The sequence below is a fragment of the Branchiostoma lanceolatum genome, chromosome 19 (assembly GCF_035083965.1).
Source record: "Branchiostoma lanceolatum isolate klBraLanc5 chromosome 19, klBraLanc5.hap2, whole genome shotgun sequence".
Taxonomy (NCBI): Eukaryota; Metazoa; Chordata; class Leptocardii; order Amphioxiformes; family Branchiostomatidae; genus Branchiostoma; species Branchiostoma lanceolatum.
The window spans coordinates 14,511,996-14,539,635 of record NC_089740.1 but is presented as its reverse complement, the minus strand read 5'-3'; the positions used below and the strand labels follow the sequence as shown (position 1 = coordinate 14,539,635).

General features: G+C 41.0%; 1 protein-coding gene across 1 annotated transcript; it reads right to left on the bottom strand.

The window, feature by feature from the left end:
• Nucleotides 1-3,749: 3,749 nt before the first annotated feature.
• Nucleotides 3,750-22,071, bottom strand: LOC136425180 (uncharacterized). The gene is made up of 16 exons (XM_066413977.1): nucleotides 21,928-22,071; nucleotides 14,272-14,374; nucleotides 13,477-13,953; nucleotides 12,941-13,137; nucleotides 12,370-12,529; nucleotides 10,416-10,508; nucleotides 9,610-10,077; nucleotides 8,863-9,032; nucleotides 7,991-8,246; nucleotides 7,855-7,908; nucleotides 7,448-7,508; nucleotides 6,972-7,129; nucleotides 6,282-6,551; nucleotides 5,425-5,709; nucleotides 4,616-4,792; nucleotides 3,750-4,072 (listed from the first exon to the last, which is right to left on the bottom strand). The coding sequence occupies exons 1-16, from the start codon at nucleotides 22,069-22,071 to the stop codon at nucleotides 3,750-3,752; spliced, it is 3,396 nt and encodes a 1,131-aa protein (XP_066270074.1).
• Between the last annotated feature and the right edge of the window lie 5,569 nt (nucleotides 22,072-27,640).

The window sequence follows — 27,640 nt, the reverse complement described above, 5'->3', positions numbered from 1 at the left end:
CAGGGATAGAGCATTGATTTGTGAGTGTGATGCAAGAAAAAGTTGGCCTACTGCAAAAGACGTTGTTTCATTGCAGTAGCTATTAACACTATCTACCAGTAGCTATTGATATGGACTGATAGTTTTTAATTATTATCCTTTTTTAGATCGTTGATTGCTTTGCTTGTGATTTGTAGGCCCTAAGTCTATGCAATAATCTGTGTATGTTTTGCTACATGTTATGTAATGTCTGTATGTCCCATACACATGGATTGTATTTGTCGCAAACCCAAATCAAATCAAATCAATTCAAATCTGTGTAACAGCAGCAACACCAATCATGATCCTACCTTTAGGACACCTGGTGTGGACATCTCCGTTGACCACGTGCATGCACCTGTCTGGGTCTGTTATCCCTGATGCAGGCACAACCGAGCCGTTGGTCGCTTCAATCCTGGCACAGATGTACTGAACCCGTCTACAGTCCTCGGGCTTCAGGGTGAACACAGCTGTCACATCACGGAGGTCAATAGAACCTGGGGTGGCTGGGATGTCTCCGGCAAGAAGAGCCTGCGCTTCCGGAGTAAACTGGAAGGTGGCGCTGTCGGCAAGCTGACCGTCTTCTGCAGAGTCTGTAGTGCTGAACAGGAGACTGAACTCGAACTGTTGCTGGTTGCCGGGGGTGAAGATTTTTGGACCACGGTTTGAGATGGAGATGTTGAATCGTAGCTCGATGTCTTCGTCCACATACAGAACTGGAGGGTCAAAGTCGTAAGAAAAGCTGGAAATATACAGTCCAAGGTCGCATTCTTTCTTGAAGGTTCCGGAAACTAGGCTACGACATTGAAAGTTGTCTGTGAGGTCGTCGTCAGGGATATTTGGGACATACTCCAAGCAAATGTAGCTGTACGTCGCACACATGGCGTCGTTGAATCGGAACTGCACTATGAGACCCTCCATCATCACTGTCCCTGGTTTAGCTGCGATCTCTGACCGCAGTTTCGCCTCTTCAGAACCAAAGTTCCACTGAACCGTTTCCATGACAACGGCATTCCGTAACGAAGGCTCCGTGTTCACGTAGAGCCTCATGTCAAACAGAGTCCTTGATGACGTTATCGAAGGCACGCGTGCTCCCATGTTGCTTAGCAACAGGTCAAAGGTCATGTCAGTGTCCTGGTTGGCGAAGAGTTGTCCGGGAGAGATGGTCACATCGGTCAACGCAAGCCCTGAGGGACATGGGGAAAAGAAAATATTGAAACTTAAAATGTGAATGCAGTCAAACCTGCCCACGAAGACCATTCGGGACTGATATAATCTGGTCTATGTGGACAGGTGGTCACCGATAGACAGGATTCCAAATGCTTGTGTTGATGGGAAAACATTATAAACAACAAGAGCTTTTAAAAAAAGCTGGCGTTTCGGCTACGTTTATGAGTGTGAATTGTCTTTTCCCTTTACTTGAAGTAAAATCTGCCAGAGGAAGTCACTCAAGGGCTGTTCAGTCTATAAGAAAAATTGTCATTTTGGGAAATGAGTACTGTTTTAATAGAGAAAGGCAGATTGGGGAAAGCAATTTTGAAGTTACGTCACTTAACTTAAGTGCTTTTGAAAAAGCTGGTCTTGGCCTACAACTTGTACTTATTTGTAAAATGTGCAATAGGCTCATTATAAAAGCTATCAATGTTATTATGTACATGGCACGCAATAAAACATAAAATTTGAAAAAGCATCATTGAATCATCAGCACTATGGTAATTAAGTGAAATAGAAGTTCATAACAGCTAAGGTTCTATCTAAAATGACTACCAAATGTCAAACAAATCAACAGCTACCTCATCCGTATTATTCTGGTTTCCGCATTTACAACATTTCTTCCTTATTTTCCTGGGTAATTTTGCTAAAATTCATGAAAATTCCCATAGTTTTGTGCCGAGCGGCGCCACTTTCCACGTCCGTGTTGTCTGAATGAAGTCGATACTGAACAATGGAGCATTTGCTACTGTAACAAAGGATCGCTGTTTTGCAAACAACATCAAGAGCCTCTGTTTACATCGGGGATAGAAGTTTAGTGGCGAGTGTTTTGCAAGAATCATCTTACCGCGCATAGGAGCCGCTGCACGGTATTTTCCATTACAATGAACAGAAAAATTCAAATGCCGGGTTTGGAATCTATGAAGTCCTGTTCATAAGACAAAGGCCTTGTATATATTAAATGAATATTTAAAAATAACAAATATAAAATATTTCTTTATTTATTAATGAAAAAATGATATTCATAAATATGATATTGATAGATTAATATAATATCAATATATATCCGAAAATAATTTCATCAGGTTGGTAGAATATAGGATATAGGAGATTCTTTTTACACAACCAGGTAATTTCACCTGCTGACGTTTCGGTGTCTGTCAGACACCTTCTTCAGAGCTTCTGACTGGAGTACTGCTTCTCACTGCTATAAGTAGCCGATGTAGGTGGCGCTTTTGCGGCGAGAACGTAATCCCAAATATGTCTGACAGACACCGAAACGTCAGCAGGTGAGATTACCTGGTTGTGTAAAAAGAATCTCCTATATCAATATATATTTTTTATATTCAATATCTAAAAAGAAAAAAAAAATCCATACACGGACACGAACCCGGATCTTCTGGGTCCGAAGTGCTTCGCCTTGCCAGATGGGCCAAGCTGCGATACATAACCCGTCACTCTGTACGTAATGCTATAACCTCGCTATATGGTATCATTTTTTTTTATGGTATTACTATATGGTATCGATTTTTGGTCGTTTTCTTGACGAAATCATTTTTTTTCTTCTGCAATCTTGTGGAATAGATGTAATATGGTCATTTTTCAGGATATCAAAGTCCGAAACCACAATGCAATGATATTTCCGAAAAGTTGTAGCAGTTACATGCGGTCGCCCTCCTGTGTGTCATGCAAATGTAGCCTGCCTGCCTTTTCGTGCTCCCTTGCCATATAAGGCAACGGCTATACAAGGATTTGGGAACGTATTGCCATATAAGGTCTTATTGTGTGCGACACAGTGTTGAACCAAGCTTCCTTCTTCCTGCCTGCCTGCAAGGTAAAGGCCAGGACATTGCGTTCCGGCGCGAAGGCGCCGAAACGCAAAAAAAAGGGACAACCATAAAGTGGTCACAATGGTCTCAGGTGGTTCTTATGCGACGGTGGCTTACTAGTACAGGTTTGGCAGTATTCCAGATCTACATCCTCCTGGCGCAGAAACTAATTCCCCCAGCATTTAGAGAACAAGTTTGGAAATCATGCATCAGAACTCCCACAAAAATATAAACACAGGCGGTAGAAGTCTTCAAAGGACTGGCTACTTGGGGGTATAATCATAGCTGATTTTTGTAAATGGGTGATTTTAACTGAGCAACCAGCATGAGTGAAATACACACCTTTTGTGCAGTCTTTCTCTACATTCCCAGCTGTGACATCGACACAGGCAAAGTCGTTGTCAGTGTTGGTGTCCCCGTAAACCGCGATCTCGCCGATCGCGTGGGTGATGCAGACAAACCGCAAGACAGGACACATACCTGCAGAAAAGTTATGAAATGATATGGTCATTTCCAACAGAACGAAACATTATAGATCGTCAGTTTTGTAGGAAAAATATCTGCAAAGTCATTTTTATAGTCAGGTTCAACTTTTCCTCACAGCACTCTGTTTCAATCTTCATTGATATCCTGTCCTTTCGATAACTTTTGAGATTATTAAACTAAGAACCAAAATAGGCCTAAAGATCTTTAACTAAGGAAACACATACCTATTGGAACTGTAAAAGTAGCACGAATCCCAACCACGTTGAGTGTGTACGGGAACGCTGGTACGGCGCCGCGTAGTTTAGCCTGCTGGGTACCATAGTACATCTCAGCCCGTGTGTCAAAAGCGCCCTCTAGTGAGTTCCGTGTGTTCAGCAGGAGTTTGAAGGTGATGTCATCGGGAGGGAGTTCTTCCCCCAGGTTCTGGAGGGACAGGTCGATGATGACGGTGGTCGGCGTGTTTTCGTAGAGCTTCTCGAGAGGCGATCGCGGGTCAAGTTCGATGGAGAAAGCTGTCAGAGCAAGATCTGTGGGATCAAAGTGAAATAAGTATCAAAATTATATTAAAGTGTACATGTATGATATGTGACATAATATTTCGTTTTCTTTAGTTAACAGACATATTTCATAAGCACTTAACTGTAGTGTTTCTGTCTTTAAATCAATGGTTATCTTTGAAGACAATCGCAAAGTATACAAATTGTCAACAAAAGCAAATAGAATGCCTTTATTTAGTGTGTTTAGCAGCAAACTCAGATAAAAGCAACCCAAATACAGGCTGAATGATGATGATGATGATGATGATGATGATGATGATGATGATGATGATGATGATGATGATGATGATGATGATGATGATGATGATGATGATGATGATGATGATGATGATGATGATGATGATGATGATGATGATGATGATGATGATGATGATGATGATGATGTACAAAACATGCACATTCCAAATTTCTTTTCCCGTGATACTTCACATCAGATTCACAGATTTCTTGCAGCCATTTTGGCTAGCATTATTTCTTTAAAAAAAAAATCTGTATAAGGAGTGTTTCTCCTACCCTTTGGATGATGGACAAATATGGGGATGATGATGTCATTGTTGGTCTCCGATGATTCGTCGATGGCTCCAATGATGTCATCAGACGGATCTGGGTCGAAGGCGTCCAGCCGGACCCCGAGGTACGTTGGACCGGCGCCGTAGAACTCTGCATACGTGCCGTTGTCTATCCTCAACACTGGAGAAAAAAAGTTTCAACTCTTGAGAAATGAGCATTATACACTGAAATGAGGATGAGTACATGCATATCATAACAGGACTGAGAGCTCATGATGCTTTGGTTAGGGACATTCTCTCAGACGTGACATAAAGGATTTCCATCACACTAATTGATAAGAGTAAAGGGGTCCTTCTCAGTGTGAGTTAATCAAATTTTTCTACATTCACCATAGTCCTGGTGAGTTACATAGTTCTCGTTATAATTTCTGTATCTGTATCTGTAACCGCCCTTCGGCGTAACACACCAGATTCGCAGGCACGCGGCGCAGCAGCAGCTGGTTATATTACACTGTAGGCCTGTCACACCTAACTTTTGCACATCTGACTGCAATTGTTCTTCAATGAAGCTATTCAGTGAAGGTGTTCCTACAGCATCTGATATAATTGATAAGATGATGCTCAATTATCAGCATTTATCAGTGCTGCAGTGAGCAGAAGTTTGACTTGGGTACTGGCTCTTACCATCAGATAGTGTGAAGGACTGAGTTAATCATCTGTGTCCCTCCATAAATAACTTTCAGGTCAGAGGTCACATCCTGTTGAGCATTCTTTTTTTACATACAATAACTAACACATCAAACAAATCCTTACCATCGGACAGTGCGAAAGCGTGAGACCCAGTTCCATACTGCCTGGTCATCACCGCCATCTGCTGAGGTGTGTAGTCGTAAACCACTTCCGGGTCGGAGGTCACATCCAGCTCGGCATCGTGGGACAGGTAGAAGCGGAAGTCGAAGATGGGGAGGTCAGAGGGCGTTACTGCGGCAACGCCCGCGATGGTAATTTCCCCGCGGAGCACGAACGGTGTCGGCGTGTTGATGATGAGTTTGTCCTCCGTGCTGACTGAGAACTCGGTGATCCGAACATCTATTTGATCTATAAATGAGATAGAAGAGAATGTTTAGTATTCATAAGGAGTGTTATATAGTGTGATATAGTGTTAGGGAATTCGTGTACACATGTCTCAAGAAGAGAGAAGTAGCGTGTAAACTTTAGATGTAGATAGAACATAGAATAGTTTTCTTCATTTTTTTTTTCTGTTTTTACAATGCACAATTGTATTACTTATAATGCATTTAGCCCGGAAGAGCATGAACATGCAATAAACATGAATGAATATATAGTGTTATATAGTGTTATATAGTGTTATATAGCCCTCTCTGAGAAGCCTCTAAGTTGGGAGAATTGGGGACATCACAATCCCTTACAACGATGGATGCTGCTATATTTGGCTTGAATTCGATGTGATAGACAATCTTTGACTGGATTTCACTGGAATACTATCTTTCTATCCTGACAAAAAAGCTTTAAGTTTCTTGTTATCCATGCAGTCTTCTGACTAATATCCTACCCTTCTTATTGGCCATTACTACAGGTAATGTGGCCTGTCTCACACTCTATAATTCTATCTATCCATGCATTGAATGTGCAATTCTTTCTTTCCTCACCTTGTGAGCAGTAGATGTTCCCCAGCTGAAAGGCATTACGGTTGTTGTCGGGATATCTATCCACCAGAAGGCCGGCTGCAGTTCCTGGCGAAACCACTAGGGTTACGTACGTCTTTCCCGCACAGTCTGTCGGTACCGTGAACCGTCCGGTAACGGTAAGATCCACCCACGACGACTCGTTGAACCCGTGTCGTAGATTTGGGTGAATGTTACCTCTTGCCGAGGCAACAAACTCAGCATTTATGGTCATGATATTGACTGAGTTTGTACCTGTAATTCAAAGAATTAGTATCAAAGTTTGATTACATCTGTGTTCTTTACATTTGGGAAATAACTCAGTAGTTTTCATTTTAAGTATGGGATTTATCATATTGCATTTCTTGTAGGCTTCTTTCCTCCTCCTGTACTGTAAATTTTAGATACTTATCTTTACTCCCTGTTACTGTTTTAATATCTGTGATTTTTAACCTGTTCCGTATGTTAGACTTTTCAATGCTTCATCTGTTTTTAAAACTTTTTTTCAATCAACAGAACATGTTATTTAGCGCAAAACCCATCATTATCATTATCATTATCCATATGCAAGCACGTCCATGTGATGGGGAATAAAAGACATTAAATTGCATTGAGAGATAGAGAGAGAAAGAGATTAGAGATTAACAAATGTGCAAATGAATAACTAAAACTAACCCTGGCCATCTTCTGCCATGGCAAGCGCAAGTTCGTAGTTGGTCTGTGACTGGTCGGAGAGTGGGAGCTCACAGGAAGACCGCGTGCACGCGAGAGTGGCTGTCAGCGTCACGTCCGTCTCCGCTCCTGCCCACAGCTTTGCGTTGCCCGTCTCCAGCCTGAAGTTTGTTAAGCCATACAAATCTGTAACAATATATGATACATTGTTGTATAGGGAATCAAAGGAACACTGAAATACCGACACACAAACATGCAACCATACACAGGATGGCAAACACATGCTCGCAGTACATGGTAAGGACACATAATCACTCACACACTCACATATACAAACACAGACACACAAAGACACACACAGACAGACAAATAAGCACACACAAACACCAAAACACACTTCCAGTGCTTCCACACTCCATAGCCATACAAATTTGGTGCCAAACAGCTTAACCTTAGCAGGATAAAGGTTAAACCAGTACCAATTATCTGCGGAGCACAGCAGTGTGACCCTGGTCACCAGGAAGTTGTTGTACTCCAGGCCTAGGGGTTCAGCAATCACACAGGCACATACACATGAATCATAACAAACACTCTCACACACACACACAGTCACACACACATACAGATACACATTCACAGACAGAATGGAGGGGGGGGGTAGACCCTGTAAACCTACCATTATCTGCAGAACACAGCAGTGTGACCCTCGAGACCAGGAAGTTGTTGTATTCCAGGGGTTCAGTAATCACACAAACGCATACACATGAATCATAACACACACTCACTCACACACACACACACACACACACACACACTCACACACACACAAACAGATACACATTCACACACAGAATGGATGGGGGGGGGGGGGGGGCTGTAAACCTACCATTATCTGCAGAACAGAGCAGAGTGACCCTGGTCACCAGGAAGTTGTTGTACTCTGGGGGTTCAGTAATCACAAAACACACACACATGAATCATAACACACACAAACAGAATGGAAGAGGGGGCTGTAAACCTACCATTATCTGCGGAACAGAGCAGTGTGACCCTGGTCACCAGGAAGTTGTTGTACTCCAGTGGCTCAGTAATCTGCTGGGCGGAGTCCACACGCAGGATGGCGAACACGGTCCCACAGTACCAGGACGTCTGGGCGGGGCGGGGGATGACGACCCCGCGTGCACGGATGGCGTGGGTCTGCGTCTGTCCCGGGTAGGCAGAGGACCCCCTCCCCTCAAACCGGATACCCTGTACCGGCTCGTCTAAAGGGTCCCAAACCTGGATCAGAAGTAAAGTTACTAGATTTAGAACATTGTGGGTCGGAGGATGACCCAACGCGCACGGATTGCGTAGGTTTGCGTCTGTCCAGGGTAGGCGGAGGACCCCCTCCCCTCAAACCGGATACCCTGCACCGGCTGGTCTAAAGGGTCCCAGACCTGGATAATGTAAATATGGACAATGGGATAAGAATTACATTTGCTATCTCAAGGAATGGCTCATTGATTGGGACGGACCAATAGATGCATGAAAGGGAGAGAGGGGGAGGGGTGGATGGATGACTGAATGGGTGAGGAATGAATGAATGAATGCGTAGATTAAAGATGAAAATAGAGTGTCAAATGACATACTTGCTTTTATCTACATTCACTTCATCCAGACTTTCTTTCATGTTGATATTCAATGACAGTCAAGAAGGTTAAAAAAAGTTCAGCATTTTTCATTAAACAAGATCATGGCTGATATGACATCACTGCTCACCCTGTCCAATGACCAGTAGAGAGCAGCAGATTTGACACTACTTCTTCCCTGATGACCTCAATGAAAAGTGGCCCGCAGGCCAATTTGAACATCTCATGAATAAACAAGGGGTTCAAACAAAATCATCTCTCCTCACCCTGTCCAGTGACCAGTAGAGAGCGGCGGTGTAGTCCGTGGCTCGGACGGCAGAGCTGAGGTAACCCCCCGCGGTGACCGACACGTCGGCAGTGATGTCCAGCGGGTCCCGGCCACACGCGATCCTCGCCGTGCTGAAGGTCACGGACTCTCCTGCAAGGTCGATCTGATCTGGAAGGTGGAAATGAAGACAGTCAGACACAACAATCAGAAATCACACCACTTCCTCTAGCAGACAATACAGAAATTGCTGTGTAACAACACACAAAGAAAGACACACACACACACACACACATGCACACACACATAGACACACACACATAGACAGACACACACACACTGTACAGGCTCACACACACAGCCACACAGACAGACACACATGCACACACACACACACAGGCAGACAGACACAGACACACACAGGCTCACACAACACACACACATGCACACAGACAAAAACAGCAGCATTGACTGAGCACATTGTTGCATTGTGTGTGGTTTGAATCACAGAAACTACATAGACAGGCACACAGAAAGATAGCAAGCCAAAAACAATAGTTGCAGGATGATATAAGTTTTACAAAGTGCTAAAACAACTAAATGCTTTGGAAATACACTGTGGTTTGTGGGTGTAGTTGGGGGAAAACTTGACATAACCAAGCAAGCAAGTAAAATACAGAAGTATCTTCTCTATATACTGAAGTCTTAAAATTCTGAAGCAAAAAAAAAGAAGAAGAAGGAAACGTACTTCCTCTTGCGACATCCCCGTAGCTGATGGGAACTTTCACCATGTTGTTCCCTTTGGTAAAGACGCTTTCCTCAGACCCGTCCGTGGGTGATACCACTATCTGCATGTGGGTGGGACGGGACCCCATGGTGTAGACATAATCAGTGGTGAGAACACCCCCGTCAATGGTAGCTTCCACTCCTGTCAGCTGGAGAGCAGTGCCTGCTGGGATTGCGTCGTACCCTTCGGTAGGGAGAATCAGATCTTTGATCACGGACACGTCACCACCGATGAGTCTCCCATCATTCATCAGTGCTACCATGGCAACCTCCAACCGGAAGTGTTCGTTGCCAGGAAATGTGGCAGGAAGGTCACGCGGACTGTTGTTCTCGATGGTGAGATCAAATGTCAAGGTCGTGTTCACATCCGGGTAAATCTTGGTTTGTTTTGGTCCAAGGTCGAATGTTACATCCCTCAGACCAAACAGCTCTGGAAAGACAGAAAAAGGTACATTTAAGACTTTGAAGTAAATTGTTAGTCCTAGTGCACTGCAACATCTTGTAAAATTACTTTAGAATTTGTGATGACATATAGATAATGTAACATAGATCTCATGCATGTACAAAAATGCTTTCAATTTCCCTCTTCCTCGTCTAACTATAGGATTGCAAGTGTTAAAATCAAGCGCACACCTTAAAGTCCTGCATAATTGGAAAATAAAATGATTGAAGGTATTTCTTATAATCAGTCTTCCTTTGTTTACTTATATCACACAAATTTAAACCAAATAATTTTCATGTTACTGTATCTGAATGCTTTACAAGTACCTTTTGGACAAAGCAGGCGTACAGGCCTGATGACGTCATTGTTCCATTCATCCAACTCCAGAATATCGCCCACCATGCCAACAGAAGCGCCACCTAGCGGAAAGAAAACAAACGTACACAAGTTGCCATTATCAAATGTGTAAAACTATTTCACTAGTTTGCATAGACCTGACATCCAGTTAAGGGCTTTAACATGTACCACTACCGGAGGTATCTTAGGTTGGGATGATCATTTTTACATGGACGAATGTCGTTAAAGTTCGCTTCGTCCTTGTATCAGGTGTAAAACCTGTGTGTTTCTTGAGGAAAATTGATACACAGTCAAACCTGTTCGGGTAACGACCTCAGTTCCGCCCATTGTTATTACATTAGTTAACCCTGCCCTTCCCTGAGCCTCCACCTGTCCTTCGCAGCCATTTTCCTCAGTCCCTTGAGTGTTTTCTGAATCCAGGTGTGCTTTTATATACAAAAGTATTTCACTTGTATGGCCATTTACCATGTAGGAATAGGATTTTGCGAAGACATGACACAGGAAAGTTAACTATTCTATCAAACAGCTTGGTTGAGAGCACCAAGCACACTTGTCCAGAATTACAAGGTTCTGCATTGATTTCAAGACTTCTTCTCAACAACAACAACAACACTTTCATGATCACTAAGCAGATATCATTTCATTTCGTAGGTAATTACACCTATATGACCCCATCAGGGGCAAAGTAGGGGGTTGTTTGTACCTCTTAATGGGATATCGTGAACACTTGATAGAGGAAAGTTATCTATTCTATCACTGTTAAGCTTTCAGCACTAAGGAGAGACACTAAAATACAGTGAGGGTAATATTTCTACACTTTTGACTGATATTCTGAAAAGGTAAGAACATATTTATGGCCATTAAGTGGAAAGTTAACTTTTTCATCACAGTAAAGCTCTCAGTACCAAGGAGAGACATTCAACAACTAAAGTGAATGTACTATTTCTACTCTTTGGACTGATTTTTTGAAAAAGCAAGAACATATTTATGTCCATTAAGTGGTCGTTTGTACCCATAACAATGACTCAATCGGTCTTGAATAATTTATTAGCTCCCAGGAAAGAGAGGACACAGAACAAGCCGTCAGACATCAGACAATGTGCTTTTCTACGCCTCACACCCAGAGGCATTATTTATTCATGATCTTCTTTCCGTAGTGATAACAACAGAAAATATGTCTGTTGACTCCTGCTGGGGACGATAGCTTCAATTTTCCGAATGATAGAATTATACATTAAAATACGATCATACATCTGTAAGAAATACTTCTTAAACTTTATTCCAGAAAATCGTTTTTCCTCCGCTGTTGCTTCCGATCGTAACACAAAAGTTGGAAAATGCAGCCAGTGGTATAGGCGGAGGTGCTATGTTTCGTATTTTTGTGGACACCTCAGGGGCGTTGCCGATTGGGATATCCTTAGACCTGCAATCCAGTTGAACGCTTGTCGACAATTCTTTCGTTCATTCCACAGGGGAAAACATTTCTGTGTACACCTGACAAGCATGGTATTGGAATATAGCAGAAAGGAATCACTGCTTTTTGCTTTAGAAGAAAAACGGTAATTTTTGAGCAAAAAATACCGTGAAATAAACAAAAGAATTGTCGACAAGTGTTCAACTCAATCACAGGCCTAAGGATTTTCCTATTGACAAAGCCCCAGAGGTGTCCCCCTAAATACCAGGTAGTTACTAAAACGTGCAGAGTAATACAAAAGAAGCATAGCCCAACCTCCTATGCCACTAGCTGCATTTTCCAAATTTGTGTTACGATCTGAGGAAATAGTGGATGAAAGCATTTTACTGGAATAAGCTTTTGGTGTCATTTCAATTCTAAAATGTATGATCGCATTTCAAGACAAAGATTCCATCATTCGGAAAACTATAGCTATCGTCCTTAGCAGTTTATCGATGTTTTATTCTTACTGTAGTCCGCTGTCAGGCGGAGGAATGTGTCGTCCCTTCCACACAGGGAGTACGTCACTTCCGTCTCGCTGATGTTCAACGTCAAGTCTCGCGAGATCAGGTCCAGGACGTGAAGACCCGTTGCCAGCCTCTCGTTTGTTGTCTCGAATGTGAACTTGACCTAAGAGCAAGAAATAAACAAACGTTTTGAGCTACCTTTAAACGAGTTACATGTATAGTGATATGTATAGTTTTATGTGTTCCATGTCCATGTTTGTAAAACATCCGTACTGAGCACGCAATTTGGATAGTGTCATGCCTCCGAGAACCTTTCTGAATAAAACCATTGACGAAGAGTCAATGGAGTTCTGCATTCTGAGTTACGATTTTTGAAAGATAGTAACTGAAATTAATATACGTTTCTTAGTTTGAAAACTGTTACAGTAAAAAAAGGATATATTAAGACATTTGGGTTGAAAAAAAAAATTGCAAATTGCCACGATTAAAGTGTACAATGTGAAAGTACATGTTCACGCACGAAATATGCATATGATATGTATTCACAATTTTTCTAACTAACTTTAAGTCTCACCATGTAAGGGTTTCCCCTGTCTGCCACCACTTGTGCGTTGTCTGTGGTGACGTATCCATGGAAACTGACGTTCCGAAGGTCAAGGTTCACGGAACCTTTCAGGTCGAATACTCCCCACGCCTGTAGGCTGTTGACGTCATCAAGACGGAGGATTCCGTTCGGTACGAGCATGCGCGGTAGACTGATGTCGATACTGTCTGTAGCGGAGTGCGCATATTTTGATACAATGTTAAAACTTCCTCATTAAATATTTTCTATTTTGAAAATCAAAGAAATAAGAGAATGGGATTTTAAGAAACACTTCATTTACTTGGTTTCGTGAAAAATAATAGAAACTATTCAAACTTCTTTGGGGCATACTTAGTCTATTCACATACTTTGACATGCTTAATATATACAAAAGCTAGCATATAACACTGTTTGGCACTGAACTGACGACTTTCTTTCTATTGAAGTATTAGCGAGGAAAAATCAAGGGTCAACTTTCAACCATTGTTTATCAAGTCTGAGGAAAAGAATATCTAAGAGCAACTTACTTGTCATCCAACGATCGTTGCACTCCTTCCCAACCAATGAACGGCCTCCGATCTCCACGCACAGGTCGTTGTTGCCTGGCAACGGATCCGTGTGAGTTCCAGCCGGTAGCTCCACGGACAGACACAGATACGCGACGGTGTCACATGACTCTCGCGGGATTTCAAACGAGAACACGACATCTTCGAACGCCAGCGATTCCCCCACACCGACCCCAGCATGGACCGCTCCTTGGATCTTCGGATCCCGCGTAAAATCTGCTGATACATCCACCCTGTTCTCCTCAATGACGTTTTCGAGCTGACTTGATCCAGACCCGGCGAGTTTAAGAATAAAGTTTGGACTGGAGGGGGTCCCCCTTGGTATGGCGCTCGGGCCAAGGTTGTTTACCGAGAAGGAAGCAAGAATTTGGATCCGCTTTCCTTGGTAGAGTCTTCCCGCGTCCACCGAATGTATCTTCACGTCCGATAAAGACACGTCTGAGATATAAGTTGATAATAATGGTTTATCAGTTTATAAGTTTTCTTACAGCACTTGCCACATAGCAAGCCAATGGCTGATCATTAATTGCGTGGAATAACTTCACATTGACTTACATGATTGCAGGCTGTTGTGATAAGACATTTAGACAAACATTTAAAATATAAATTGTAACCAGAAAAATTGATTTTGTTTAGAATGATTCAATTTTTTTCATCCTTGTTCAACTTTGATGATTAGAATTGGTGAAACACTAATTTTGATTCAAAACATAAAAACAATATCATTTTTTTTCTATTAAAAAAAATCTAACTTACCCGTGTTTACACCAAGAGACGGAGAAGCGCAAAGAACGATTCCGACGACGGTCAGCAGACGTACGGCCGCAGCCATGCTATATGTGACTGTAGACTGGCTGTTCTAATGGAACACAGTACAAAAGCATCAGTACACATCAACAAACACCTGTCTCTGCAGCTACAGCCATGTTGTATGTGACCGTAGACTGGCTATTCTAATGGAAGAAAGTACAAAAGAATCAGACACATCAGAGGACTAAGACACATACGCGCGCACACATGTCTATGCAGCTACAGTCATGGTAGATGTGTGTTCATGAACTGGCTGTTCTAATTGAAAGAAAATCATTTGAAAAACAGTACATATCACATAAAATTGGTAAGCTATTTCGTACTTAAAGTCTAGCGGTGGTCAGTTCATCGAAAATTTTAGGAAGATCTTACATTTTCATCTAACAATGGCATAAAGGCTATCATTGCCCAATGGACAGAGTATTGGAATGATAAGAAAAACTGAGAGACTAATTGTCTAGAATTTTTCGTACTCTATTGTTACAGCATGAATACATTTTATACCTCCCGGTGCCGTCAAATTGCAAGGACACTTTTTTTTCAAAAAAATGTAAAACAAATTCCCTCCGAAGAAAAAAATAACCACCAGAATCTCTTCCCCTCTCAGTAATGTGTTAAGAGGAAGACCTGGTTCAATGCAAGGCGACATGAAAATGCAACCACAGGGCCGTGAATACGGTGCTGTCACTGACGTTTCAATGTTTTGTCGTTATGGCAACACGCAGACGACATTACACTGCTCCCCCTCTGATGTCACCGAACATTATCACTAAGGGCTGCAGTTTGGACTTAACAAGCCGGAAAGTAACAATGAAGGCTAAGCGAGGTTATTTTGGTGTGCAATCAAATAGAAAAGGCCACGCCGTTTATATGCTACACTGTCAGTCTTTCTGGTACAGGCTAAAACATGGTACTGGACATGAAAAATACAGTTTCAAGATTTAAAAGAAAACAGCTAAATTATCAGAAAACGGCTTGATAGAACAGTGCTGTCATGATAAAAACATGTACTGAAATAAAAACAGTACATTGCACTTCACATATCAATATGTAAATTATATCCAAAATGAAGCAATATTTGAGACATTAGATGCTATATTGCAACACATTTTCGTTTAAGCAGCCAAATGTGTAGCAGAGTTAACGTTGATAATATAAAAGAAGGGTTTGGTAGAAGAACAGGTCCCGTAGACCTTACAATATCATGGTATAAGGAGTCATGTTAACAACAAGCTACACCCGGAATTCGACTAAAAAGGAACATCATTGCGGTAAAATGACTTGAGAAGCAGCGATAGACTAGTCCATCTCTGAAGCCTTGTCAGTAAATCGTTAGAAAAATTGAATGTAGAAAAAGTACTTTCTAGAGTTCAGTAACTGGAGATGAAATTTGCTATAAAACATGCAAATAAAAATACTTTTTGTACAAAAACAAGTGTTTTATTCAACCGACGTTTCAAGCTGTAGGGCATAGTAAGCCAGTCAGAATTGCCTTGAAGAAGGTGACAGACCTTCACCGAAACGTCGGTTGAATAAACACTTGGCAGTGTACAAAAAGTATTTTCATTCAATGACTTACCAACCTGATACACAAGATATGAATTTTCAGACAAAAATTGTAATACTGAAAATAATGTTGTGCCTACCTCCCTGTCCTGAGGAATGCGATGTGCATATACAGCGTATGAATAATAAATGACAGTCGCTAATCGCACATCATTGGTCCCTTTGTCCTGACTCCCTGGGAACGACGACATCATGGGCCTTTTTGTTCCAATACCCCTGGGAACGATAACGGTATCATGGCATAGAGACGAGGGTGTCTGTTTTTAAAAAGAATATTCTAACTGCAAGATTTTAGAAATACATCCCAATCTTGCCAAAATTGCAAACAAAAATTCTTCTATTCTTTAACTGAGTGCTTTGTGGGATATTTGATGTCCATATTTCCTAATAAAACATGTATCTATTGATCCTCTATCCATCCATCCTTCCATCCACCCATCCATCTATCTATTAAACAATCCATCTATCCATCCATCCACCCATCCATCCAGCTATCCTTTCTTCCTTTCTTCCATCCATCCATCCATCCACCCATCCATCAAACAATCCTTCCTTCCTTCCATCCATCCAGCTTCCTTCCTTCCTTCCTTCCTTCCTTCCTTCCTTCCTTCCTTCCTTCCTTCCTTCCTTCCTTCCTTCCTTCCTTCCTTCCTTCCTTCCTTCCTTCCTTCCTTCTTTCCATCCATCCATCCATCCATCCATCCATCCTTCCATCCATCCATCCATGTAAAATACTATAGAATCTGTGTACATGCGTTCGTTTGCGCAGTGGTTATACGTTCAGACCGGGGCTTTACTTGTTATGCTCTTCAAACCTACCAAAAGTCACTGCAAACATCCTTTGTCACAGGGACTGTTTGTTTGTTTGTTTGTTTATTAGGAATCTCCATTAGTTACATTGAACTATTCTTCCTGGAGTCCTCTACACACAATCGAATAAAATACATAACAACAAATTATACAGATAATGTTGATCAGACAACTAGCATAAATCAATCATTAACATTCTTAACCTTATCATATTATGCAATACATTAAATTACTCATAACGTCAATCAATCAATTCATCATTATCCTCATTCAATTAACATAAACAGAAACATTATTATCATATTATATCATACATGTTCATAATATTATCATATATTGGATATTGTGGAGGTCAGAGGTCATGAAATATACGGATGTCCTATAGTCAAGTTTACCACCATGAGCTGATAGGTGAGTTTTTATGTCTTTGAGTTTTTGTCCAGGACCAGATTTTTACTTTGAATGCACGTGGATTTGAGGATGTAATGTGAATTGGTAGAGTGTTGTATGTTCTGATAGCTCTGTATAGGAAGGTTCGAGTAATGGCATTAGTTCTGGGTTTGGGTAGCAGGAATGCTCCTTTCTGTGCTAGTCTGGTGTTGTGAGAATGTGCGGTGTTAATTGTTTTTAAACGACTGAAAATGCATTTTGGCTGTTTTTCTTTTACTACTTTATGGAATATGTTGATAGTGCCTGTGAAAAGTCTTTCTTTTACTGAGGGCCAGTTTAACTGATTATGTAGTACATCTAGGTTTGCGTCAAAACATGCACCTGTTGCCAGCCTAGCTGCTCTATTCTGGATAACTTGCAGTTTGTCTAGGTGGATCTGAGGCGATGAGGACGTGAGTACTAAGTCGTAATCTAGGTGAGATAGGACCAAGGTCTGTATCACAGTTTTCAACAGGTTGGTAGTGAAGTATTCCTTATATTTCCTAATTGAAGCAAGAGCTCCTGCCATCTTCATCTTTGTTTTGTTTACTTGTAGAGCCCATGAGAGCTGCTGATCCACAGTGACACCTAGTAAGTCCGCCTGTTCCACCTGTGTAATGATTTTGCCTTCGATGGAAAGTTGTAGCTTCGGCTTCCTTTTTAGCCTATGTGGTGAACCCAAGATGATTGATTTTGTTTTGCCAATGTTGAGGATTAACTTGTTTGTCCTCACCCAATTCCATATCTTAGATAAGTCTGTCTGCAGCTTATTTTGTAATTCTGTAATGTCAGAAGCTGATGTGGATGGGGTGGAATCATCGGCATACATCACGACCACACTTTGGGTAGTTACCGTTGGCAGATCAGGCCTCCGATGGTACTGCAAATGCAGAAATGTTCGCGGTGGTTTTATGTTGGTAAGCTCTTCGCCGCGAGCTTAAAACCACCGCGATATTTTTTCCCCTCCTACCCCTTGCCTACTATTGTCTCAAACGCGAACTTAAAATCACCGCGAACACTCCATTTTCTCCCGCCCGCGAAATTAAAGCAATTTTAGGGCCCAAAAGTTGGATTTTGAAAGTCAATGTATTTCGCAATTGCAATACAAGACTAATTCAAACAACACCATCACAAACTAAAGCGACGTCCATTATGCAAAAAAATATGACGTCGTTGTGATGTGAGAACTCACTGAAAATTGTCGCCGAGGTTTTGGTAGGCTCGCGTAACTAAGGGGATCATCGTACGGCACGTTTGTTTGCGGTTTTGAAATGCTGAAAGTATGAAGTTATTACGCAAATATAATAAACAGTGTTAGTGAATATCATGGAGATTGCAGCATTTTCTTGTATTTCCATTTTTTTGCCCTAATATTGCTTTGATTGCCTTTAAAACCCCGCAAAGTTATATGCATTTACAGTACTTTACAGTATTGCACGTGGCATTGTCTGAGGCGAACAGCGCTGGACATACTGTAAATGCATAAATGTTCGCGGTTGTTTTATATTTTCCATTACTGTATCAGTATGTGACTATAGCGCTGCCGCAAACTAAAACCAACGCGAACACTCCATTTCTATGGCGGTTCATACCAGTCAAAAGCGAAATACAGTGTATTTGGCTTTCAAATACACTGTACTTCGCAAATACACTGTATTTCGCCAAATACAACGTATTTCACCCAAATACACTGTATTTCGCTAATACACTGTATTTCGCTATTACACTGTATTTCGCCAAATACAACGTATTTCACCCAAATACACTGTATTTCGCTAATACACCGTATTTCACCCCAAATACAATGTGTTTGCGAAATACAGTGTATTTGCGAAATACAGCGTGTTTCGCCAGAATAATTAGACCCAGTACATTAGGTTTGCAGAGCTAAATGTCATATATATGGCAATACTTCGCCACTACTGCTTTGTCAGATGGACAAATAATACATATTTAATTAAGTCGTCTGCGTACGACTCATTTCTCCTCAACGCTCAGGTCAGAAATTTAACAGAAAATGAGACAATAGGCTCTTTGTGGTTACTAGCAGTTAAGTTATCAGAGAAGGCATTGCTCCCACGTATTGTAAAGGTCAAGAAGATGCTTTTTCAGTACACGAGTAGCCATACAGACTGTGAAATATACGTTGACCGTATCTACGTGGTAGGTTCACATGATGCAGAAAAGTACCTTTTATTTACTTTAAACAATTAGAGTTTGCCAGTCCGTATGTCCCAAGAAACTCGATCAATTACAACTTGGCGACTTACGTCTGGTGAACACGCTTTCTGACGACAGTATGTAACTTCCGTTACCATTTTTCCACGACCCCGCCTCTGTTCCAAGTGCTTTACTTCTCCTAAGCAGTATTGGTTCGCATTCACTTCGCAACATTGAGTATGTTATAGATGTTGTAAGAGGTAGATAATTAGAATCAACGGAGGATGGAACTATTTGCAAGAACTATCAGATTCCGTCTCTGTTAAATTGCTGAACAAGTCGAAATGCAAAAACAATTCCAGACATTCTTATTCTTAAATGAAACAGTTATAATCGTCAACACGGCACTAAATTTGACAGAAGTATTGCCAGACATACTGACTTCTCAACTATAGGTTTTGAAGGCGATGTCACGACATGATAGCTCCAAAATTGAAATATTTAATTAAGTCCCAAATACATACATGAAATACATTGTACTGGGTCTATACGGTGAAATACATCACTTTAGGACGAAATACTCTGTATCTGGCGAAACACGCTGTATTTCGCAAATAGACTGTATTTCGCAAATACATTGTATTTGGGGTGAAATACGGTGTATTAGCGAAATACGTTGTATTTGGATGAAATACGTTGTATTTGGCGAAATACAGTGTATTAGCGAAATACAGTGTATTAGCGAAATACAGTGTATTTGGGTGAAATACGTTGTATTTGGCGAAATACAGTGTATTTGCGAAGTACAGTGTATTTGAAAGCCAAATACACTGTATTTCGCCCAAATACAGTGTATTTCGCTTTTGACTGGTATGAACCGCCATACATTTCTATGGCGGTTCATACCAGTCAAAAGCGAAATACACTGTATTTGGGCGAAATACAGTGTATTTGGCTTTCAAATACACTGTACTTCGCAAATACACTGCATTTCGCCAAATACAACGTATTTCACCCAAATACACTGTATTTCGCTAATACACTGTATTTCGCTATTACACTGTATTTCGCCAAATACAACGTATTTCACCCAAATACACTGTATTTCGCTAATACACCGTATTTCACCCCAAATACAATGTGTTTGCGAAATACAGTGTATTTGCGAAATACAGCGTGTTTCGCCAGAATAATTAGACCCAGTACATTAGGTTTGCAGAGCTAAATGTCATATACATGGCAATACTTCGCCACTACTGCTTTGTCAGATGGACAAATGATAAGTCGTCTGCGTACGACTCATTTCTCCTCAACGCTCAGGTCAGAAATTTAACAGAAAATGAGACAATAGGCTCTTTGTGGTTACTAGCAGTTAAGTTATCAGAGAAGGCATTGCTCCCACGTACTGTAAAGGTCAAGAAGATGCTTTTTCAGTACACGAGTAGCCATACAGACTGTGAAATATACGTTGACCGTATCTACGTGGTAGGTTCACATGATGCAGAAAAGTACCTTTTATTTACTTTAAACAATTAGAGTTTGCCAGTCCGTATGTCCCAAGAAACTCGATCAATTACAACTTGGCGACTTACGTCTGGTGAACACGCTTTCTGACGACAGTATGTAACTTCCGTTACCGTTTTTCCACGACCCCGCCTCTGTTCCAAGTACTTTACTTCTCCTAAGCAGTATTAGTTCGCATTCACTTCGCAACATTGAGTATGTTATAGATGTTGTAAAAGGTAAATAATAAGAATCAACGGAGGATGGAACTATTTGCAAGAACTATCAGATTCCGTCTCTGTTAAATTGCTGAACAAGTCGAAATGCAAAAACCATTCCAGACATTCTTATTCTTAAATGAAACAGTTATAATCGTCAACACGGCACTAAATTTGACAGACATACTGACTTCTCAACTATAGGTTTTGAAGGCGATGTCACGACATGATAGCTCCAAAATTGAAATATTTAATTAAGTCCCAAATACATACATGAAATACATTGTACTTGGTCTATACGGTGAAATACATTGTACTGGGTCTAATACATCACTTTAGGACGAAATACTCGAAATTTCGCAAATACATTGTATTTGGGGTGAAATACGGTGTATTAGCGAAATACAGTGTATTTGAGTGAAATACGTTGTATTTGGCGAAATACAGTGTATTAGCGAAATACAGTGTATTAGCGAAATACAGTGTATTTGGGTGAAATACGTTGTATTTGGCGAAATACAGTGTATTTGCGAAGAACAGTGTTTTTGAAAGCCAAATACACTGTATTTCGCCCAAATACAGTGTATTTCGCTTTTGACTGGAATGAACCGCCATACATTTCTCCCTACCGCGACATTAAAACCATTCAAATTTAAACGCATTTACAGTACTTGCGTCGCGCGGTAGGTTCTTTATATAGGCGAACACCGCTGGACATAATCCGTTCCCTTTCATCCCCTGCCCTTTCTGTGCGATAACTTTCAGAGCGAACTTAAAACCACCACGAAACGTTTTACCCACCTATGACTGTGGCGCTACTAGTGTTTTAAACGTGTACTTAAAACCACCGCAAAGACTCCATTTTCTCCCTACCCACGAAATTAAAACCACTCAAACTTAAACGCATTTACAGTACTTGCGTCGCGCGGCACGTTCTGAGACGAACACCGCTGGACATAATCCCTCTCCTTTCATCCTCTGCCCTTTCTGTGCGGTAATGAGCCACACATCCCGCCGTCTCCTCATTTACATCCTCCAACTGGGACGGCCGCGTCGCCATGGCGACCTGACGACAGCAATTATGGCACCGCAGCTATCCTCGCATGCAGGCTCCGCTACAGGCGTTTTCATATTTATACAGTATCATTTAGAATGTAGACGAATTGTAGTTAGATATCGAAGAAATAAAAAGCAATGTCAATAATAGTGTACCGCGTGCTTGTGAAGCTGGTGTGTTACGCCGATGGCTATATAGATACAGAGACAGGATTACTTGTTGCAAAAGCGCGGTTATACCTAGTCTCTACCAGACTAACAGCGTCGGCTATAGAGAGAACATTTGCCGGGGGACTTTGGCCATGGAGGATAAAATTTCTATTTGATCTTTTCTCCGTAGCCGACTCCCTTCATACAATTGACTCTATTTGGCCAATTTCTATTATTTTCCCAGCGACCCGCAGAGACTGGTAGAGTCTAGGTTATACCGGCTATAAAGCTACAGACACGGATGCAAAAACTCAAGTTACAACGAGGGATGGTTTTACCTGCTATATGAATACAAAGGCTAGCGTTTTACGCTGAATTGTGGCTAAGTCGGCTACACAATACAGACTATAACTGATTAGCACCTAAGCGGCAACAACAAACGCCCACTGCGAAGTCTGTTTTCGAGCCTCGGCTGTTGCAGCATCCGGTGGTTGTGTCTGAAGAGCTCTCACGTACAAAAACATGCATCCTGTTAACAGGTGACGGTCTCAAGTCTTAACCATCGGACAAACAACAACCTGAAGATTCACGTTATATACCTGTGTACAGGTGTGCTTCTTCAGGTATACTTAGCGTCTTAAGATGGAAGATTCAACAGGTGAGTCTTGGCGCGTCTTAGTTTTACACGTATCGAATGTCTTGAGGTATATAAGACAAGGCTGCAGTACCTTGAGCGTCGGGAAATTTTGCTAATATTTTACATTATTTGTAGCAAGGAGGTTTGTTGTGGCAACGGACCAGACAGTTGAAAATTCATTTATTTATTAATATTTAATAAACAATAAACAATTGTTGGTTTATATCAATGTTCGTGAGGAAAAAAAATCATAATGCTGGACTAAGATGAAAGGACTGTTGTGTTGTTGAACAGACTGTAGCACTGTGATCTGACGTTTGATCTGATGTTTTAACTGTTTCAGCGCACAATTTTGCTCCTATTTTCCAAGATGATATGATTTTTGGAGGTACCGAAAATCAGGTGAAATATTATCCCTTCTATCAATTTTTTAAAAATCGGCCCAGTGTGTGACCGCTAACCCACTATAGTGCTACGATAAATCGTTTCATGCCCTTTTACATTCTAACTGTATTACCTGACAATTTTGCTCACATTTTATGAAGATCTCTTTTTTGGTGTATTACAAAATAGTTGAAATACAAACGAAATGTTTCTTTCCGTGGGTAAATTGAAAGAAAAAAATACAAAATTTGCCAAATGTATGGTCTTTAACACCCTGTATCAATACAACATACGGTTACGTGCTTTCGCATCTTTTAATTGTATTCAACACGAAAATTATCCTACCGCTTTATGCATCACCACGCCTATAACATGATTCAAACCGTTTATTGTCACCAACAAGTGCGCTAATGAGCGTGTGGGTGCCAGGGATATTTTTATTACTGTTGCCATGTCGGTTGTCTGTGGATGTACGTACGTCAGACGTGCAGCTGGCAGTGTAGCAAAAACCGTTCGAAGGCCAGGTCGCCTAGCAACAAGGATTGTTGTGTCAAAGTAAGAGTTTCAAAGGAGTGATCTTAAGGCATTGCTGTTGCCATATTGTAACTTAAGATATGCCATATGGCAATGCGAAATAGAGCTCAGGAAGGCAGAAAATAAAAGATTGTTACAGTGTTGTAGTCAGCTGCGTAAGGAAAAGAACTGTAGGTGCTATTTTTCTTTGATTTTCATGTTATATTTGGCATTTTTTTACATTTTGGCGAGATCTGAGAGAAATGCGTATGGCCATATTGTTATCAACGTTGTGAGATCCGCGGCCTGGGTTTGCGAAATAATGGTCAGAGTGTCTGATGGGATCTCTCCCTGGCCTGATGCAGTCGTCCATGACTGCTGTACAATCATGGGCAACGTCGTACAGCATGGAGGCAAACGCGAAAAAAACAAAAGACATGATAATTAGTTGCAAAAAAGTCCCGGTTAATCCCCCACCACTCACGTTAGCTGGTCATGCAGTTGAAAGAGTAACAAAATTCAAGCTTCTGGGTGTCACTGTTACCAGCGATCTCTCATGGGACGAGCACGTTAAAGGCACAATCTCTAAGGTACAACCACGTATTCACTACCTACGCCTTGCTAAGAGGGCCGGGCTTCCCTCCGACTTACTGCTGAATGTGTACGTCTCATTCATCCGGCCTATTATGGAGTATGCATCGCCTGTGTGGGGTGGGCTCCCCAAAACTCTATCGAGTGAGCTAGAGAAAATTCAAAAACTCTGCTGCAAACTCATTGGCATTGAACACCACAAACTCCCCACCCTACAATCCAGACGACACGAAGCCTCTGTACGCGAGCTGCGGCGGATCCTGGACGACCCCACACATCCCTGCAGACAGTTCCTGCCCCCGGTAGTTGAGACAACCTACAGCCTCCGTAGACATGTGGGGCTGAAACCACCAATCAGCAGGACGAACAGACACAAAAACTCTTTCATTCCGAGAACACTGTTATCTATGATGTGATGTCCGCCAATTACTCTATGCCCACGTTGTCATTTTTGTAAAATAATTTTAATCTGAATAATTGATAAATAATGGTGTTTTTTTAACTGTAATATGCTACTGTATTAAATTGTTTGTATACTATTATTACTATGTAAAATCAATGCAATTCAGTCCTATGGACTGCAATTTTGATTTACAATAAAGTTCTAAAGTTCTAAAGTATGGTCAGGAAGGCCAAAAATATAATCATATAAATAAATAATTTGCTAACAGTGTGGTCAGTAGCTGTAGATTTGACTTTTTCTTAAGATTTTCATGAACTATATATTTGGCATTTTTAGACATTTCATTAACATACCAGGTAACAACTAACAGCACAAGCCATTGTAAGAAGGAACGCTGATCCATCCTTTGTCGCGATTGGTAATTTTAGTACTGACGGTTTCCACACATACGTGCTAATTGTTCATTTCTAGGGTTCCATGATACACGAAACAGATTCTATAGTTTGTAGTTGTTTTAATATCTTTTTCAAGATAGGAAGTTTTAGTGCATACGCGCTAATTGGGTCCATGGTGTATTTTGGATTGATTATTTACACAGATGGTGCATATTCGCTTCTAACATATAAACTCTGCTTGGAGAGCAATTAGAACAAAATAACTGTAGAGAACTCTGAGAGTTATTTGTACAACGCACAGAAGTAGAGACGGTAAAAGACAGTTTGATAGATATGATACAATAGATCTGATTTAATGTTTTTTAATGTCCCAATGGTCACCGGTAGACTAGATGTGTGGGGCATGGGGTACCCCCTGGCATGTTCGTTCACCTGCCCTCCAAAAGATTGTAAATATGAGTACGAAATAACGACAGTATAGGAATATAATTTATTCTGTAAAACAGGAGCGCTATATACCGCATGTTAAGTGTCATGGCATCCCCTTTGTAAATACTTCAGCAATGCAATGCTATCCCAAGAAAGTACAAGAAGAAGAATGAATGAATGAATGACCTTGATACTCTCAAGGTTGACCTTGATGACAGCCGCCCAGACCCTTGCATAGTTCCACAAAGTGCAAGTGAGAAGCAAATATGTGTCTGTTGTGTATTATGTGATTGTAAACCCTGCAGCAATTCAGCACTGGCTGTCATTGCACGGGTAATTTCTGACCAATAAACCATTATCATTATTATCATTATTATTACCTGACAGATAGTAGTGAGATTCCGCCTGCCTGGGACAACTGGTACGTGGCCTACCTGCTGATCCTGCTCTGTGTTCTGAAGAGTATCGAGAGCGTCATGCTGCTCTTCACACCGGTACGTCTTTCTCTTTCCTCCGCATGAAAGCTCATCTGTGTTGGCAGAAATAACCAAAAGCAAGAACCAAAATATTACAGAACTCTTTTCTACATCAGGCAATCAGTTTGTACAACAATCAGTAAAACCTTATGTGCAATAATGGGCACTTGTTATATCAGTGATGAACGTTTGGATGTATATATTGATATATTGTATATAGGTGTTCTCTATTTGATTGTAAATATCATCGCTATCCAGCTATGTTTTGTCTGTAAGTTTTTGATATTTGAATAAAGAAATATTAAAAGATTAAAAAATAACAAAAATTCAAATAAACATGGTAGAGTTCTTAGATTTTCTTTACTCACTACGAAGAAATGTACTGTCATATCTTGGGTATCTGACCCATTCAACTCTTATGTACATCATCATTCCGGAGGCATGACGTCATAGGGGGTCAAAGGTACCCAGAAGTCGATACCGTGCACCGTCTGATCTTATGACGGGTGAAAGTAAACAATCGTCGGACGAAAAATGATTTCTTCATTAAGCCATAGGCCAAAGGGTGCATTTTTATTGCGAGAATTTGAATCTATTTAATGTTAGCTAGTTTAATGTGTATCTATTGACCACAACATGTTTTGCTATGACCTGAACTTAGCCAAAACGGACAACAATGGTCATTTGTTCATTGATTTGAGCCTGTAAATGTAATGGAAGATTTTAGTTTTGCAATTTTTTTACAGTTTTTCTGACGATTATGCCCATGAATCAGATTTTCCTTATTTTTTACGATTTGACAATTTTGCCCATATGGACTTCCCATCCAGGTTGACGCGGCGATGGTTGGACCGAATCGACAGGACCAGCAGTGGGTGCCGTACCACGACAGGCCGATGGCGGCGCTTTTCAACTACATGTACAGGCAGCTGGAGTGACCTCTGACCTTGAAGCTTGTGACGCATGGTGGAATGAACTCTGAACTCGACCCTACGTGGCAGTATAATCGAATAGAAAACATAGTTAACGGTGTGATACAATGTGAGGTATAGGTCAAAGTTAAAGGCCCCTTGTTGTCCTCCTTTTTGCATTGCCAGTGGCCTTCAACATTGACATACTACATACAATGCATCATACTGCGCATTCGTGTGCTCTTCAAATCGTGAAGTGACTTATAGATTTATATATACGGAGCACAAACAATGCACTTTGACCTCAAGAGCTGGCCGCACAAACTGATAGGCAGACTTCTATACTGGTAAACTTCTCGAAGACAGTAAATGGCAATTCCTGATAAAAGTACGAATTTAATGTGCAACTTTGTGATCGAATGTCTATTTTTGTATGGAATAGTTAATGACAACGTCTGAAAAATATCAAGGAAAGTCTCTTAAAGTTGCGTTATGCTGTGACTATTGCGTGCGTACAATACTCACCTTTCAAAAGTCAAATCTTAAAATTGAGAATGTATACGCCCTTGGCTATATACACCAACAATACTCATGTGCCGAATTATCTTTCTCATCAGTGAAATCTTTTTAGGATTGGGGGAGTTGTAAGCATGGCTTTAAAGCCATAAGACGAAATATGATTAA

Coding starts and splice junctions, on each gene's coding strand:
- LOC136425180 (XM_066413977.1), bottom strand. CDS start 22,071: ATGGCGACGCGGCCGTCCCAGTTGGAGGATGTAAATGAGGAGACGGCG. Junction 7,909..7,990: donor GCTCTGTTCCGCAGATAATG/GTAGGTTTACAG, acceptor CTGAACCCCCAG/AGTACAACAACTTCCTGGTG. Junction 5,710..6,281: donor GAACATCTACTGCTCACAAG/GTGAGGAAAGAA, acceptor TCTCATTTATAG/ATCAAATAGATGTTCGGATC.